The sequence below is a fragment of the Trichomonas vaginalis genome, chromosome V (assembly GCF_026262505.1).
Source record: "Trichomonas vaginalis G3 chromosome V, whole genome shotgun sequence".
NCBI classification, from domain to species: domain Eukaryota; phylum Parabasalia; order Trichomonadida; family Trichomonadidae; genus Trichomonas; species Trichomonas vaginalis.
The window spans coordinates 29,009,551-29,024,867 of NC_067207.1; the positions used below are offsets into that span (position 1 = coordinate 29,009,551).

General features: G+C 32.9%; 8 protein-coding genes and 2 pseudogenes across 10 annotated transcripts, besides 7 other annotated features; 4 read left to right on the top strand and 6 right to left on the bottom strand.

Annotated features, from left to right (window-relative positions):
* Positions 1 to 6,123: part of a mobile genetic element that runs on past the window's edge.
* On the bottom strand, positions 156 to 805 carry TVAGG3_0422580 (annotated as a pseudogene). Its single transcript has one exon. A coding segment is annotated over exon 1 (650 nt).
* Positions 1,104 to 1,502, bottom strand: TVAGG3_0422590 (DNA/RNA polymerases family; the record flags this gene model as incomplete). The annotated part of the gene is made up of 1 exon (XM_051233475.1): positions 1,104 to 1,502. The coding sequence occupies one exon, from the start codon at positions 1,500 to 1,502 to the stop codon at positions 1,104 to 1,106; it is 399 nt and encodes a 132-aa protein (XP_051103205.1).
* On the bottom strand, positions 2,641 to 3,240 carry TVAGG3_0422600 (uncharacterized protein; the record flags this gene model as incomplete). The annotated part of the gene is made up of 1 exon (XM_051233476.1): positions 2,641 to 3,240. A coding segment is annotated over one exon (600 nt), but the record flags the coding sequence as incomplete, so codon positions are not given.
* On the bottom strand, positions 3,286 to 3,870 carry TVAGG3_0422610 (annotated as a pseudogene). Its single transcript has one exon. A coding segment is annotated over exon 1 (585 nt).
* On the top strand, positions 4,475 to 5,455 carry TVAGG3_0422620 (uncharacterized protein; the record flags this gene model as incomplete). Its single annotated transcript, XM_051233477.1, has 1 exon — positions 4,475 to 5,455. The coding sequence occupies one exon, from the start codon at positions 4,475 to 4,477 to the stop codon at positions 5,453 to 5,455; it is 981 nt and encodes a 326-aa protein (XP_051103207.1).
* A 734-nt stretch (positions 6,124 to 6,857) lies between the features above and the next one.
* Positions 6,858 to 7,706, top strand: TVAGG3_0422630 (uncharacterized protein; the record flags this gene model as incomplete). Its single annotated transcript, XM_001298342.1, has 1 exon — positions 6,858 to 7,706. One exon carries the CDS (start codon positions 6,858 to 6,860, stop codon positions 7,704 to 7,706), a length of 849 nt encoding a protein of 282 aa, XP_001298343.1.
* Positions 7,707 to 7,710: 4 nt separating this feature from the next.
* Positions 7,711 to 7,953, bottom strand: TVAGG3_0422640 (serine threonine-protein phosphatase family; the record flags this gene model as incomplete). Its single annotated transcript, XM_001298343.1, has 1 exon — positions 7,711 to 7,953. One exon carries the CDS (start codon positions 7,951 to 7,953, stop codon positions 7,711 to 7,713), a length of 243 nt encoding a protein of 80 aa, XP_001298344.1.
* An 18-nt stretch (positions 7,954 to 7,971) lies between these two features.
* TVAGG3_0422650 (uncharacterized protein) lies at positions 7,972 to 8,334 on the bottom strand (the record flags this gene model as incomplete). The annotated part of the gene is made up of 1 exon (XM_001298344.2): positions 7,972 to 8,334. The coding sequence occupies one exon, from the start codon at positions 8,332 to 8,334 to the stop codon at positions 7,972 to 7,974; it is 363 nt and encodes a 120-aa protein (XP_001298345.1).
* Positions 8,335 to 10,419: 2,085 nt separating this feature from the next.
* Positions 10,420 to 10,457: a mobile genetic element.
* A 524-nt stretch (positions 10,458 to 10,981) lies between these two features.
* Positions 10,982 to 11,018: a mobile genetic element.
* Positions 11,019 to 11,321: 303 nt separating this feature from the next.
* Positions 11,322 to 12,101: a mobile genetic element.
* A 348-nt stretch (positions 12,102 to 12,449) lies between these two features.
* On the top strand, positions 12,450 to 13,235 carry TVAGG3_0422690 (uncharacterized protein; the record flags this gene model as incomplete). Its single annotated transcript, XM_001300843.2, has 1 exon — positions 12,505 to 12,789. One exon carries the CDS (start codon positions 12,505 to 12,507, stop codon positions 12,787 to 12,789), a length of 285 nt encoding a protein of 94 aa, XP_001300844.1.
* Positions 13,236 to 13,310: 75 nt separating this feature from the next.
* Positions 13,311 to 13,541: a mobile genetic element.
* Positions 13,542 to 13,761: 220 nt separating this feature from the next.
* Positions 13,762 to 14,115: a mobile genetic element.
* Positions 14,116 to 14,138: 23 nt separating this feature from the next.
* Positions 14,139 to 15,317: part of a mobile genetic element that runs on past the window's edge.
* Positions 14,491 to 15,303, top strand: TVAGG3_0422740 (uncharacterized protein; the record flags this gene model as incomplete). The annotated part of the gene is made up of 1 exon (XM_051233478.1): positions 14,491 to 15,303. A coding segment is annotated over one exon (813 nt), but the record flags the coding sequence as incomplete, so codon positions are not given.

Sequence of the window (15,317 nt, forward strand, 5' to 3'; positions counted from 1 at the left end):
TTACGCTCATGTTTGACAAAACATATACGATGAAGTTTATTTCCTGTGTTGTTGTCTAAATGTCATGTTGTCTCATTTTTTCAGAGAAGTTAAAATGACCGAGTGACCGAGTGACCTGGTGACACCTAAAAACCATCTACCCTAAAATATATTTTTCAATACTTTTTCAGCACTTTTCCGTAGTTGTATATGAAAGACAATTCGAGATAAAAGTCATAGTACAATGGTATTATATGCTGCACACCATTTGTTGTGAACCAAACTTGAAAGTCAGAGAAACTGTTACTAGGTGGTTCGTAGAATTTAGAAGCAAAGTCATAAAAGTCCTTACCGATACATAGAAAACTATTGTTGCTTGAACTGAAACTTGCATGACACATAACATTTTGAGGGTCAAACACGTTTCTATAAACTGTCAAATCTGCTGGTGGAAGTATAAATTTAAATGGACCATCTGGTGGTAATGGTTCGTTCTGGTTTAGTAACCGAAGAAATTGTGCCCAAGAACGTTTGTCTACTTTCCAAAATAAAAACTCTGTATCTCTTGGAGGGTTAATTTCAATCTTTTGAAATGAAACGGTGGAGTTCATCTTGTCATATTCTAGTTTCAGATAGTATGTTCCATTTAGTAAAGAGTCGTATTTTCTTGAAATTCCCAATAGTATTTGTTCATTTGAGTTTGAAAGTCATTTAGAGTTTTTTCAAGACTTTCGTCTGAACGAACTGTAAAGATCCTCATTTCATCAAATTTGTCTATTAGACCATCAGAACCTTTATACTGCCCATGAAAATATACTGCGAACATAAACGCGTTAGTTCTATTTGAAAACAAAACTCTTCTAAATCCTATTGCCTTTGCATCTGAAGGACTTTGAAGCCAACGAACTGGATAGTCAAACCTGTATGCTCGGGATGAAATTTCTTCATCTGAAATAGTCCTACCAGCATTTGTAAAGATATAGTCTAACGGTTTTGTATCTGCTACTTTTGTTCTTTGTTTTTCAACCTGAAGCATTTAATATATGTAAAAATATATGGTTTTAAAAACGTTTTTATTTCATGCAATGTTTTATTTCATGCAATGTTTTATTTCATGCAATGTTTTATTTCATGCAATGTTTTATTTCTGTGCCGTCTTCAAGTATGCCCCAGTACTTACGCTTGGAGAGGACATGAACTTCGGAAAATACCTTATCTAGCTTAAAACAGCCCATCTTTTCACCGACCATTCCCATTTCAATGAGTTTGTTGTATCCTTCTTCGTTCGTCATGAGCGCGTCAATGTTCTCATAGTAAACCTTCACTTTGGATTTGACTTCGGAGAAGAATTTGTTGTAGTTGTCAAGGACTGCTTTTGCGAACTGAGGGTAAGACCAATGTTCGACAATAGATTTTAATGTGGTTACTAAGCCATTTTGACCTTGAGTGAACTCGTACTTCAAAACAAAAGGAGAAAACCTTTCAACAAAGTTGTCGACCTTCTCATAATGTTTACTCTTCATCTTTTGAGGTTTCTTAATGGAATATCCCCATGTCGAATTCATAAGCAATTTGAGTGTCATTGCAAGTTTGGGGTTTGAAGCTTTCCTAATATCATACAGTTGTTGTATGACTTTTCCAACTGTATAGTTCCTTCCCGGGAACTCACCATCTTCGTTTGGAATTCCAGTCGAATATATTGGACAAACCTCATGTACGCAGCGTTAAGGTCGACATAGTATATTTTTTCATCTGAGTCGAACTTGTCGCAACCAATTGGTCCAGTTTGTGGAAATTCAAGTGAGTCTCTTATCTTCTGAGAAACTTCTCCTGTTATCTCATAAACATCGTCGAAGCAACCTGTTTCATATAAAACCTTCTGACCTAACTCAGATGCTCTCCAATACAATTTGACGTCAATTGGATGTCTCAATGGAAGTTTGTTTATAGCATCTTGAAGTTCTTGGAACCTCATTGGAAGTTCTTCTGGTTCAGGTTGGTATCCGAACAAACCAACTCCTTGTGGAACTGTGTACTTCTTTTGTACTATAACTTTGTCTGGAACAACTTTTGGTCTTGCTAACAATGAAAAGTTTGTTTCGTCTTTTGGTACAAAGTTTCTGTCAGCTTGTCATCTGGAATTGGTTCCAACAAACCTTTCTCGAAAAGAATGTTAACAGCTCTGACAATGTTGCACTTGCCTTTTCCGAACAATGGGTTTGTAAGACTTTCGTTCAACATGAAGTGGTTGTGGACAAGTACAATCTTCAACCATGGTAAGTCTTTGTCAACAACATAGTCGTCATGTGAAGAACCTTTAGCTGTAGGTATGTTGACTCGGATATTGACATTTGCCAACGGTGCAATTTTTGCCAATTGACCTCTGAGAATGTACCTTGTCTTCACACATGACTCAAGATACTTCATTTTCTCATCTGTAACAAGACCAGAGTTCCTGAGACATGTAAGAATACAAGGTTCGTTGACAATTGTTTCAATTGAATTGTAAATTCCATACCTTGTCAAGTCAATGTCAGACTTATTTCTGAAGGGGAAGTATCCAGCATGTTGTCTGACTGCTTGAGGGTTAGGTTGGTACCATTCGAACTTGACACTTGCAATTCCTTCAATTGCATTCAAAATGTCTGAGTCGGAGTCAACCATTTGTTCTCTCTTTGTAGTCTTGAAAGCGTCAAGAAGTTGTGCGGCTGTTGTGACATTGCCATGTGCATAGTAAATGTGACCATCCAAATCTGTTATGGTCAATCTGAGATTGTGTCCTTTCTTATTTCCGTCTTGTATGGCAGCAAGTACACCCATGAAGCCTTCTTTGTTCTTTCCTTCGTCAAAGTTTACTGTAAAGGTTCGACCAGAAGTAATTTGACTTCTAACTTCACGGTACTTTTCATATGCATATCTTGTTCTTTCCATGGGAACATGTGCGTCTTCACCTTTTCCTTTTTTCCTTCTCAAAGGATGCAATTGTTCGTCATGTTTCCAGTAGAATCTGGCAAAGCCGTCGTGTCCTTCAACTTGAGGTTCACTAACATCGAAAGGCATGTCCATAAGACGTTCTTCTTCTAACCTTTCTAGTCTGTTTGGATAATTTGCACGTGCTGTTTCCAAATCCATTTCGTAGCGAAGACCAGACAATTTGTCATAGACTTTTATGGGTCTTCCCTTCCTATATTTAAAATTCTTCGAAACTCTCCAACCATATCTTTGCAACTCTGCTTTTATTCTAGCAGATTTTCTATCCATTCTATATGGGGCATTTTTTATAAAAATAAAAAATATGTTTTTTCTTTACTTTACATAACCGCCTGCTGCCATAAGTCTTTGACGCCAACCCATACCAGCTAATGAAGGTTGACTTGGTTTAGTTTCCAAACTAAACTTTGGTTTTGGTTTATCTTCAGTTTTTGGTTTTTCTTCTTCTATCGGTTTTTCGTCACTTTTCGGTTCCTCTGACTTTACTTCACTTGCAGGAACAGTTGTGTCGTCAACATCTTCATAAATATCATATGCCATTTGTTTTTGTTTTTCCTTTCAACTTTTTGTGTTTGTTGTAAAGTTTAGAATATTTCGACTCTAAGTCAATGAGATGTTCTATAATGAACTGTTGGTCAGTGAAGTAAACTTTTCCATCTGTTGTCTCGAAAGCTCCTTCAGACTTCAATATTTATTTGTGAGAGTCTGTTTCTTTTTTGAGATACTAGCCGTTCCATTTTTATGAAAAGTGACTTTGTAGTTAGGGTTTGTATTTCCAGACCTGGCACTTTCTATTATTGAATTTTTCTCTTCATCTGTAAGTTCTTTGACAGGTTTTGACAATGGTTCTGAACTTTTTGTTTGTGGTGTCAAATCTACCGTTTCAACTTCTTCGGTCATTTCATCTCAGTAAAAAATTTTAGTTTGGTTTGTTTTCAACTGGTTGTTGAGGTTTTTTAAGTCGGTCTAAAACTTCCTGAGGTATAGGAAGAACTTGACAAACACGTTGTGTAACTGCTGGAAGCCGACAAATCCATCTTGAACCCATTTGTCTCAATGCTGTATTGTTCATTTCATCTCAGTAAAAAATTTACATTCCCCAAGTTTGAGGTGGTTGAGGTTGGTTATTGTTTACCCACTGTTGTGCATGGTTATATCCTCTGTTAAAGAATCTTTCACCTTGGTCCATATAGTGTCCTGCTTGGTTATAGTAGTCATTTGCTTTGTTTATAGTAGTTTCCTGCTTGTCTTCCTACATTGTCCATCCATCCTTGAACTTTTCCTCTTGTTTCAGGATTTGGAATAAGATTTGCTGCATCTCGTGCTACATCCCAACCTTTCTGTACAGTTTGTAATAGGTTGTGCTTCTCTTTAAGTATACCTAATGTACTCAAAATCTTCCTTCCAACTCCAAATACACCTCTGGCTATTGTTCCCACTGCTGGCAAAAATCTAGAAACTCCTGCTAATGCGCCCAAATAAACCCATTTCTTATGGGTTAAAAATGACGATTCCAAACAAGGACCCCTATGTTTCTAAGGCAACAAAGAAAGCACTCATGATAAAAATCTTTAGTTCAACACCAAATGCTTGGTTTATGGATATCTTGGAAAACATTCCGAGGTATAGAGAAGATGGACCACCATACTGGCTAATATTTGTTGGTCAAAACACAAGATACTGTGAAGCCATACCATTACAGTCCAAAAATATTTTAGATATCTTAGCAGCTTTGACAATATTCGTTGACAAATACCATCCAACAAAACTGACATCTGACTGTGAAAGTTCTTTCAAATCAGACGATATTAAAAACTATCTGCGTTCAAAAAATGTAAACCAATATTTCATTGTCGACCAAAACCATTCTGCTCTTGGTGTCATTGACGGTTGTATAAAAATGTTAAGAGACTTAAACCAACCACAAGGTGGTGAAGCAAATGAAATGTCATATGACGACAAGTATAGACACTTCTCCATGGCAAAGATGAGACAAGTTTTAAATATTTACAATAACCGTAAACAAAAAGGTTTGGGAAACCACTCCCCCGAAGAAATGAAAAACAACCCCGACTTAGAGAAAGACTATATATTTAATAGTTTAGTCAAAAGAGACAAACAAGAAAGAATGCCGGACTTCAAACTTCAGAAAGGTGACAAAGTAAAAATAGAAATACCTAAACGCGACCCATATGAAAATACTATTGACTATGACAACAATGGGAACCCGACAGGTACTCACGTTCGTGTTCGTAAAAATAGAAGAAAGTATACAAGAGAATATTATGAAGTTTTAGGCAAACATGGCAAAATGTACACACTGCAAGCAGAAGATAAAACTACTATTGTCAGACCTCGTTTCAAACTTGTCAAAGTTCAAGGTGGTATACTTTCAAAGACAGTTCCTAACAAATATAAGACAACTCCAGACGAATATGCTAAAGAAGTTGAAAATGACGACTCAGCATTTCTATACCATGCGTAAACTGTCATGTAAGGTGGCATGTAGTCTTTACTTTGTCCCGTTGTTTGTGTATATCCTGAAACGCGATGTATATGGTTTCCTCCTCCCTCAGTGTTACTCCAGTAACAATTTATAGCAAACTTAACGTTGTCTTTAACATCATATCCTTTACCTTTTGTCATTGCTGACCAATCCCAATATCTATGCTTATGCCAACCTGCTTGAGATGTACTTAAATCTATGTAGTGACTGTGTGCAGGTAAATTTTCACCTGAAATCGTTTTACTTCCACCTGTTTCCTTTGAAGAGTTTGCACAATACAAAAACCTGTCGACTATTTGAGTCCAAGTTCCAAAACCAAGTACTACTTCTGGTCTGGTAGAGTTCATTGAAACATAAATAGAGCCAACCGGGTAAATAAGATTCGGCAAAATTTGTTTAAGCACATTGAGTTCCTGTCTTAGATGCATAATACTATTGTCATTAGATGTCAAAGTATCTACAAGACTTGTTGCCGGTGGCATTGTTGGAGCTTTACTTGGCAAGGTTGTGTTTAGTGTAATATCATCTGCTGTAAAAGTTGTAAAACTTGTATGTGTATGAGTCTTATTTGCTTTCTTCTCTAACTCATCGTTAACATATGTTTTATCCGCTTTAAGGTCTAAACTTCCTGAAACCCATCCTGTATCAGCTTTAGTTTTTAAAATCTTTGATGTCCGTTCATGGTACCATTCAACCATTTCTTTAATTTCTTCATCTTTTTCATCAACGTAAACCAAATTTGCCTTCTTATTTAATTCACTAGCCACACATTCTAACTCATCGTTAACATATGTTTTATCTGCTTTCTTTTCAAGGCTAACGTTTAAGTTTGTAATGTCAGATATAGAATGTGTATGTCCAACGTCACTTTTCCTGTTTAAGGTCTCTTGTAAGTTTGTAATATCAGATATAGAATGTATATGAGTCTTTTTAGAATATTCTTTGTCAGCTCTTGTCACTTCACTTGACATTTTATTGTCAACATATGTTTTGTCCGCTAGTTCAGGATGAGTATGTTCTTTCGTTGCATATGTTGCATCTGCTCTGTCATGTTCTTCTTGAACTTTTTCAATGACATATTCTTTGTCAGCTTTGTTGTCAAATCTGCTTTCAAAAGAAGTTCAGATATAGGTTTCTCGTTTAAAGTTCCTTTTGTTGGATTTATACAAACAGTATGGTTCTTATTGTCTTGAAACAGAAACTCATCTGTCATTGGGTTTAATGTCAGTTTTAAGTTTCCTTCTTTCAATGACTCAGATATCTTAGAATAGTTTGAAAAGTTTGTTGTGTTCTTATTTAGAGCTTGCACAATGAGTTGTCGGTTGTGTTGTATTTCTCTCATAGACGCTGTTTCATTTGACATTTTTATTCTAGATAAAATATGCTTCCAATAGAAAAAGAAACTTCTAGAGTTGCTACAACTAAACCATTAGATGAACTTTTTACGAATGTCGGTCAAAAGTTTGAGACAGAGACCGTAAAGCATGAAGGCTATCGTTTTGACTACCCCTTAAGATGGTTAAGAGACCCATCCGTCACAAAAGCTATTGGCTTTCGTAGAATGAAGTTCATTTCAGAAGCCATACATGGTTTCCCATTTACGGTCGGTTTTGTAGTTCGATACTATAACAAAGAAAAACGTACGTATGAGAAATTTGAACAGGGAAAACTTTTACAAGTTAGTTTGCTTGTAAACTTAGAAACAACTCTTCAAGCTTTTCAAGAAAAAATAAACGATATCTATATCGAATATGCAAACCAGTTTAACATTGACGAAGGAGAGTACCATCTCGATATTATATATGACAGGAAAAATGCAACTGTTAAAATCAATAGAATAGAAGACCTTGGAGAAAACGTTTATATTTCTACAAAATATAACAACTTGGCATGGTATAGGTTTATGAGGATGTTAAATCAGCCTGCAGAATATCCAGTACACCCGGACTTTTATGAAGTCGAAAACCCTAATGGAACATATGAAAATGTTTTCGACTCAGATGCTATTATAGTTCATGCTTCATTTTCTGGTGCACAAAACTCTTTTTTATGCTTGGCAAATGACTTTTACGAAAAACCTACAAAGCTATATGAACCACCGAGTGGAAGTATTTCAGACTTTCAAGTATGGTTTACAACAGATGGAAGAAAGAGAATAGTTCCATTATACCATGCGTTTTACTTAGAACTTAGTTTCATATACAACTACTATCGAACGGTAAAAATATAATTTTTTAATACGGTTGAGGTGTTGGATTTGGTTGCCAACTAGACTGTGGTGCAGGTTCAGGCTGTTGTATAACAGGAGCTTGTTCTTCTGGTTCAGGGTCTTTAGGTATAATACCAACGAACTGACCTACTCTTTTACCAATATTTTTGACTCCGTTCCAAATTCCTCTTCCTACGGTTTTTATTCCATTCCATATACCTCTTCCAACTCTTCTGAAGAAGTTTCCAATACTACTGAAGAAACCCATTTTACTATATGTAAAAATCTAATGTCCGCCTAGTCTCTTACGTTTCCTGTTGAGTTCCATAGCATTCTTTAACTGGAGCTCATACATTCTGTTTCTCCTCTGGTAGAAAACATATTCTGGGTCAACTCCTGTGTTCGCGTCATCTGCATAAAGTTGTTTATATCCCACTTCAGGGTTTGTATAAAACTCTTTCCATCTCATATTTGCATACCATGGTGGCAAACCTAACGCAGCGTCATTTGACATGGCAGTTTGCATTTGTACATCTGTTGGCACTTGACCATAGTTTGCCATTGCAGTTTGTATTCTAACTTCATTTGAAATATTCTCTGGGTTTGGTTGTCCAGGTTGCTGTGCATTCGCTAAGTTCTGTGCGTCCATTTAATATTAGATAAAAATATCTCTTACGAGTACATATACTGAACATTTGCAGACATTGGTTCATCTTCATATTCTCTGTACTTTTCTGCCACGTCAAATAAGTAAATGACACAATGGAAAAAACCTAAAACAAGTAGTCCTATTTCAAACCACATTTACTTACTAGTAAAATTTCTTTGTTATGACACTTTCTCCGGTTTATAGGACCTCTCTCATATTCTATCTTGTCATATCTAAACTCATAGTCATGTATGTCCTCTAACCATCTCATAACGGTTTCCAAACCACTTTTATCGGATGTAAAGTAAAAGCATGGATGGTTATGTAAAACGTCTAAAGTTTCTAAAGAGTCTCTCAAAGTCCAGTCTACTTGGTATTGAAAATCCCATGTGTTATAGAACGGCGGGTCTACTATAAAGAAAACATTTTCCTTGTCTTTATATTTTTCATACAACTCTGTCCAATGACATCTCACAAACTCTATACCCTCAATATATTTTTCTATGTCCTCTTTGAAAACATTTGTATAGTTAAGATATAAAACTTTTGACATAAGTGTTTCAATGTCATGAACTCTTATAGAACCACTATATAATAGTCTAGCAGATATACTATCCCAGTCAATATATTCTGCTTTTTTCAAAACCTCTCTCACAATATTTTTCTTATCTAATGGTATACGTTCCATCTTACCTATAGGTATCTTTTCTTTTAACTCACTCAATATTTTGTTAGTGTCTGGTATATGTTTGAGACGGTTCATATAGTTGTCGAAGTCATTGCATATAATCTTTGAGTCAGGAAATATTGTATGGCACAAATGGGATATATAGAAACTTCCACCGAACAAATCTACAAATGTTAGACCATTCGGTAGTTTCTTAAGTTCTCTCAATAGAATATCTTTACATCTACTCTTATTTCCAAAGAAGGGTAACGGTGGTTTTGTAAAATTCATTTTATATACAATAATAAAAATGTTTTTACCTGAAAAGTGACAGAAAAGGCTTCTCAAAGTATACTTCCTTGGAACGCCCGTAACTTTTCCTGTAGCGACGATAGACCCTTACTTGTCCGGACAAAGTTGTACTATTTTGAGTGCTCTACTAAAAAGTCAACGACGACGACTCTCAAAAATTTTTATGGGCTAGAAGGGGCGCAGCCCCTGGGAAGCCCCCTATACCCAAAAAAACTTCATTTTATACTTCATTTATACTAAACATCTTCGGGGCTAGAGGGCACGTAGTGCCTGGAGGCCCCACTACCTTTTTTTTTTTTTGAATATTATATAAAAAGGTCTCTTTAATATCTATATTTCATATTTTTATCGATTTTTAAAGTTTTTGCGAAAAGTATTCAATTATTGTTGCTATTTGGTCGGGTAAATGTCAGATTTGCGACATTTTCTGATATGATATTCAGATTCTACGTTGATAATAATACTTATAGAACCCTCTTGCTATTGTGTCAAAATTGCGAAACCGATAGCAAAAATATCTCGCAATATCAAAATTGAGATATTGAGTGAATTATGCATTATAGAGATTAAAAATCTGATTTGTGAAAACATCTCATCAGTTTCTAGCTAATTCAAAAATCTTTACTATCTTATTCGATTAAAATGAAAAGGGAATAGTTTCATTATGCTTTAAATGACAGCCTTATAATATAATCATAGTTTTCGCTCAATATGCAGCATTTTTTTTTCGAAATCTATGGTCAATGTCCTAAATACTGATTGCTTTGCATTCATATCTCTTACATTTTCTATACCCACATCACTATTCATTGCTATTCCTATCTTTTTCATTTTTGTTTGTTTCTCATAATTTCTCAAAAAACATGATAACTTGATATTTGTAAATATCATACTTTATAACGTAAATAAGAACTTGACCTATTAAGAAAAGCAGTAATGAAAAGAAAATCTGAAATTCATAAAAATTACAAGTTTCTGATGACAATTAGCTTAATTAAACCAGGTACAAGATTATATAATTGTATTTTCTATCCAATTATCCATATAATATCTTATCCAGAAAAAATAACTTGATCAATACCAAATGATTTTTTAACTAGTAAATATGTAGTAAACAGAAATTCATCAAAAGTGACACCTCAGAAAAGCTAAAATATTGAATTTTTGGAACTTTTGATAGAGCACGTTTTTAAATATTAATTAAAGTAAATGTATATTTTGTAAAGATTCTTTTTAATAAAAAAATAAAATTTTGAAGAAGAACACAAAATCTTCTGAAAAATAATATCACATAAACTCATATTATTTTCTAATATATAACTATTTTATATAAAAATCCAATTCAATGATCTTAAAAGCAAAAATTGATATTTCATATGGTTTTATGATAGATAAGCATTATATTCCCACTCATTATATTCGTAAATTTTGAGGTTTATCCTTCGCTTTTAAGATCATTGAATTGGATTTTTATATAAAATAGTTATATATTAGAAAATAATATGAGTTTATGTGATATTATTTTTCAGAAGATTTCATTCTATATGCCTATGAAAAGTACTCTCAAAACTAACTTTTCCCTAATTATAATTAAATCTAGAATATTGTATTATGCTTAGTATTATTTCATTTTTCTCATTCAATTTAGAATTTACAAATGTCAAAAAATTGAGAGCTGTCACTTTTGATGAATTTCTGTTTATTACAAATAAAGTATTTTCTTTACACACACATTGTATATCATAGTTTTTTTTTTTGTTTCGCAAAACATCCAAAAACAAATATGCTATAAAAGTGACAATTTTAGCAAAACGAAACCCTTATTATAATTTTGGAAAATACTAATCACAGTATCCTTTCACAAAGTACAAAATAAAATTAAAAACACGTTGGATAATTTCTTATTGTTTTATTTTTTACGGAAAATTCTTTTTAATTTATTTAACTTATGTCCATATTTAATGAAAAACAATTAATCAATAATGCGAAATTTTCATAGTAATTCAGTGAGTAGGGGTAATTTTAGCTAAAAGTGACACACCCGTGAAGGGTGTGATTACCGATCGGTAATTTCGACAGTTTAGAATTTAAAATTTTTTATGGAACTGTTGCGAGTTTCATAAAGAATTTAAGGAATATAAGCAAAGATTTGAATCAAAATCTTAGACCCAAGCCGCTCGATTCGCTCGCGGCTTCCGCGAATTACAGATCAGCAAAGATTTGAATCAAAATCTTCGAACTAAGCCGATCGCTTCGCTCGCGGCTTTCTTTATTATTTTAAATTTGCATATTTCCATCAAAAGTTCATAAGGTAAAAAATTTCGTTTATTTTTACTAAGAAAAAAAGGTTTTTGATAATAAATTTATTTTATTTCGAAAAAGTAGCAATAATCGTAAAAGGGTATTGATAGGCTTGCTAAAGTAACTAATTTTAGCTGTCAAATACTTTTGTATTTTGAAGTAAATTAGTATAAATTTGTTTTTACTTTTATTTCGAAAAAGTAGCAATAATCGTAAAAGGGTATTGATAGGCTTGCTAAAGTAACTAATTTTAGCTGTCAAATACTTTTGTATTTTGAAGTAAATTAGTATAAATTTGATATTATTTTAACTCCCTTTGAAAACCTCAATTTTCCATACAGAGGGAACGGGAATAGCATCCAATATTCCCTGAGAATGGTTGCGCATTCTCAGTTCCCTCTATATTTCGAACGAAGCTCTCATCGGTCTTTTTTTTAATACTAAACGTTTTTTTTTCTGTCACTTTTAGCTAAAATATGGGTTTGCCGTAATTCAGTCAATTTCGACGTAGACACAATAACAAAAATACTAAACTATCTTCTCATAATGAAGGTTTTTGGTGCAACGTGTTTAATACTTTTTCAATGGCATCATAAAAACTACTCATGTCTCAAATTAATGAGCTCATTTTTATTGCTACAGCTCATCAATTATTCTCTATTATATATATATTTAATTATAAGTATAAAATTACATGACCATTTCAGTCTCTCAAATTATAAAAATGATTTAGAATCATACATTATTGAAGCATTAACTCTTAATCATATTCTTGTATAAAAAAGATTTATGTAGATCATATCCAATTGAAAACAACTATTTTCGGTTAATATCACAAAATTGAGTTCGATAGGTTTGAGAATGTTATCGACATCGGTTCATTCCTAAACATGTACGACTACGAGGGTGGTTTGTTTGGATGCTTCAAGGATATCACAGGATGCTTATTCTCAATGTGTTGCGCCCCATGCTCAAATGGTGAGAACTGGGCCAAGGTTCGTGATGAAGAATGCACATGGTGCCATGTTTGCATGGTTGTCCATCCTTACTGGGTTCGCAAGTCCGTCCTCAAAAAGAGAGGCGAGAGCGGCAGCAATGTTGCTGACTGCCTCATTACTACATTCTGCGCAGAATGCGTTATTTGCCAGGATCGCCGTGAACTTATTTCCAGCTAAATTGATAAACAGTTGTATGGAGTAAAGTTTATGAATGTTTTCCATTTTACTTTTTTTCCTTGGTTATTTACTTTTTTTTTCCTTCTGTTTCCCTTTATGGGATATGAGTAAGAAATTTTATTTCAACAACTTCTATTGATCATATTATTTGATTCGTTGATCTCCAACCCATTCCAGTAATTTTTCATAATCAAAGATTAAAAGCTTGATGCAAAACTTGCAAAAGAAGACTACGCTATACTCACATACATTGTTTTCGAAACACTTATTAACAATACCATGTTTTTCGATTACAGTTCTATCGTTTATCCATTGACCTTCATCTTTTATTTAAATATCATTTATTTTCTCTTAGCGAAATCAGTGATCACAGTATAAAGCTTCCACGGAGTTTATTTTTTTAATATTCAAATATTTCTTCCCAACAGCTCAAAAAGGAAGATAGGATCGATATGAGCTCATTACAGATATTATTATAATTGTAAATTTGTCCAATTAAATAACTACTATAAAAATTAATCGAGTAGGGGTAATTTTAGCTAAAAGTGACACACCCGTGAAGGGTGTGATTACCGATCGGTAATTTCGACAGTTTAGAATTTAAAATTTTTTATGGAACTGTTGCGAGTTTCATAAAGAATTTAAGGAATATAAGCAAAGATTTGAATCAAAATCTTAGACCCAAGCCGCTCGATTCGCTCGCGGCTTCCGCGAATTACAGATCAGCAAAGATTTGAATCAAAATCTTCGAAAGTAGTATATGTATGCGGGTTGTGTGACTTTTTTTGTAATCGTAAGAATTCTCACATAATTGAATGATTTTTGAACATACTTCTGAATAGCAGATTTTAAAAATTTATGAATAATTTATAAAAAGTTTTTATTCCTACAATTCCTATATTACCATTAATAAAAAGAATATATTTTTTGCATAGATTCCAAATATGGTGTCAATTTTTTATTTAATATAAAATGTATGGAAAAAGAATAATATCTGATTTTGAACATTATTTGATTGATTTACTAATTGATCCACAAAGCTGTTGTAAAATTAATTTTGAATTTAAAATTAAAGGAACCGTAAATTTTGTATTTATTTATCACTTAAAAGAATATGACCGATATCATAATTTGATATATGAAACTAATATAATATTTGAAGATAACAAACTTACAAGCTTCGAACATGAAAATGATATAATATTCGAAGATGAAAAAAAGAAAGAGATTGAAAAGCAATTCAATGAATGCCTTTTAAATACATATGCGCACATTATAAGACATAAAATGAAATTAATTCCTTATTATAAAAATATTTTTTATCTTTATATAAGATGACAAATAGAAAATTTTTCATCTTTTATTTTATAATAAATGAGTATAACAACTAATTCATTGAAATCTTTAAAGTTCACTAATTCAGAATTAGAAAATATTTTAGAAAATTTTGGAGACGGTTCTTATCATCCAACATATATGCAGAATGTGAAAGAGTTTTCCAGATTGTTGAATGAATTTAAATATAACGGACCAATTACTAAAAAGGCTATAATGAGATATTTATATCCCAAAAAAGTTGAAAAACAGGAGAATATTCCTCTTTATGGTCCAGAGGACCTGGGCTCAGAGAGCCTTGAAACACCTCCTGAATATTTTGAAGAAAAAATTAAACAAGATGAATATTATAACGATGAGATTGAGAAATTGGAACAATTAAGAAATGAAATAGATGAAAAAATTAAGGAATTAAGAAATGCTGAGAATGAAGTAGAGGGTTTAATGAATATCCCAGCTTCAGAATCAGAAGTTCAAAAATCACATGAGGAAAGATATAAAAATTACTTTTTGGAATCTACTAAAAATTTATTAGATGGTGATATTGACGAAACACTTTCAGAAGAAGGCACAAAATTTATTCATAAACATAAGTTACAATTTATTGACGATGGAGATTATCCATGTATATTACTTTCACCTCCTCTTGATTCTGAAAAATTCAAAAAAGCACTGAAAAATGTAACATATGCAACAAATACGATTAAGAAAGAAGACCATGATATTTACACAAATTATTATTTAAATAAATGTACAGGTGTTGATAAAGTTTTTGATTTGTTAGATAAAATATCAAAAGAAACAATTGGTACATATAAAATTTTATGCGATTGTGGTTTCATTGTTGAAGATACCGTTGATGTTTCATATGAAAGAACAGCTCCGAAGGAGGACGAAGTGGAAAGATCTATTCCATTCGTTATTAAGAACATAAAAGATATGAAAACTTATAAACATTATATTTATTCATTTATTTCAGAAAAAATGGAAGCAACACATAAATCATCTCGTCATCATTTCATAGCTATTCATACATTCCTTTTCAAAGTTGTGAAATTAAATAAGACAGGAATTAGATTTAATGTATCAGGTTACGCATTCTTGAGTAAATTAAAATGTATTCGTCACGTTGCAGATGATAAAAATTTGTGTGTTCTTAATTCATTTTATGGACTTTAGCCCTGGGCACTTTG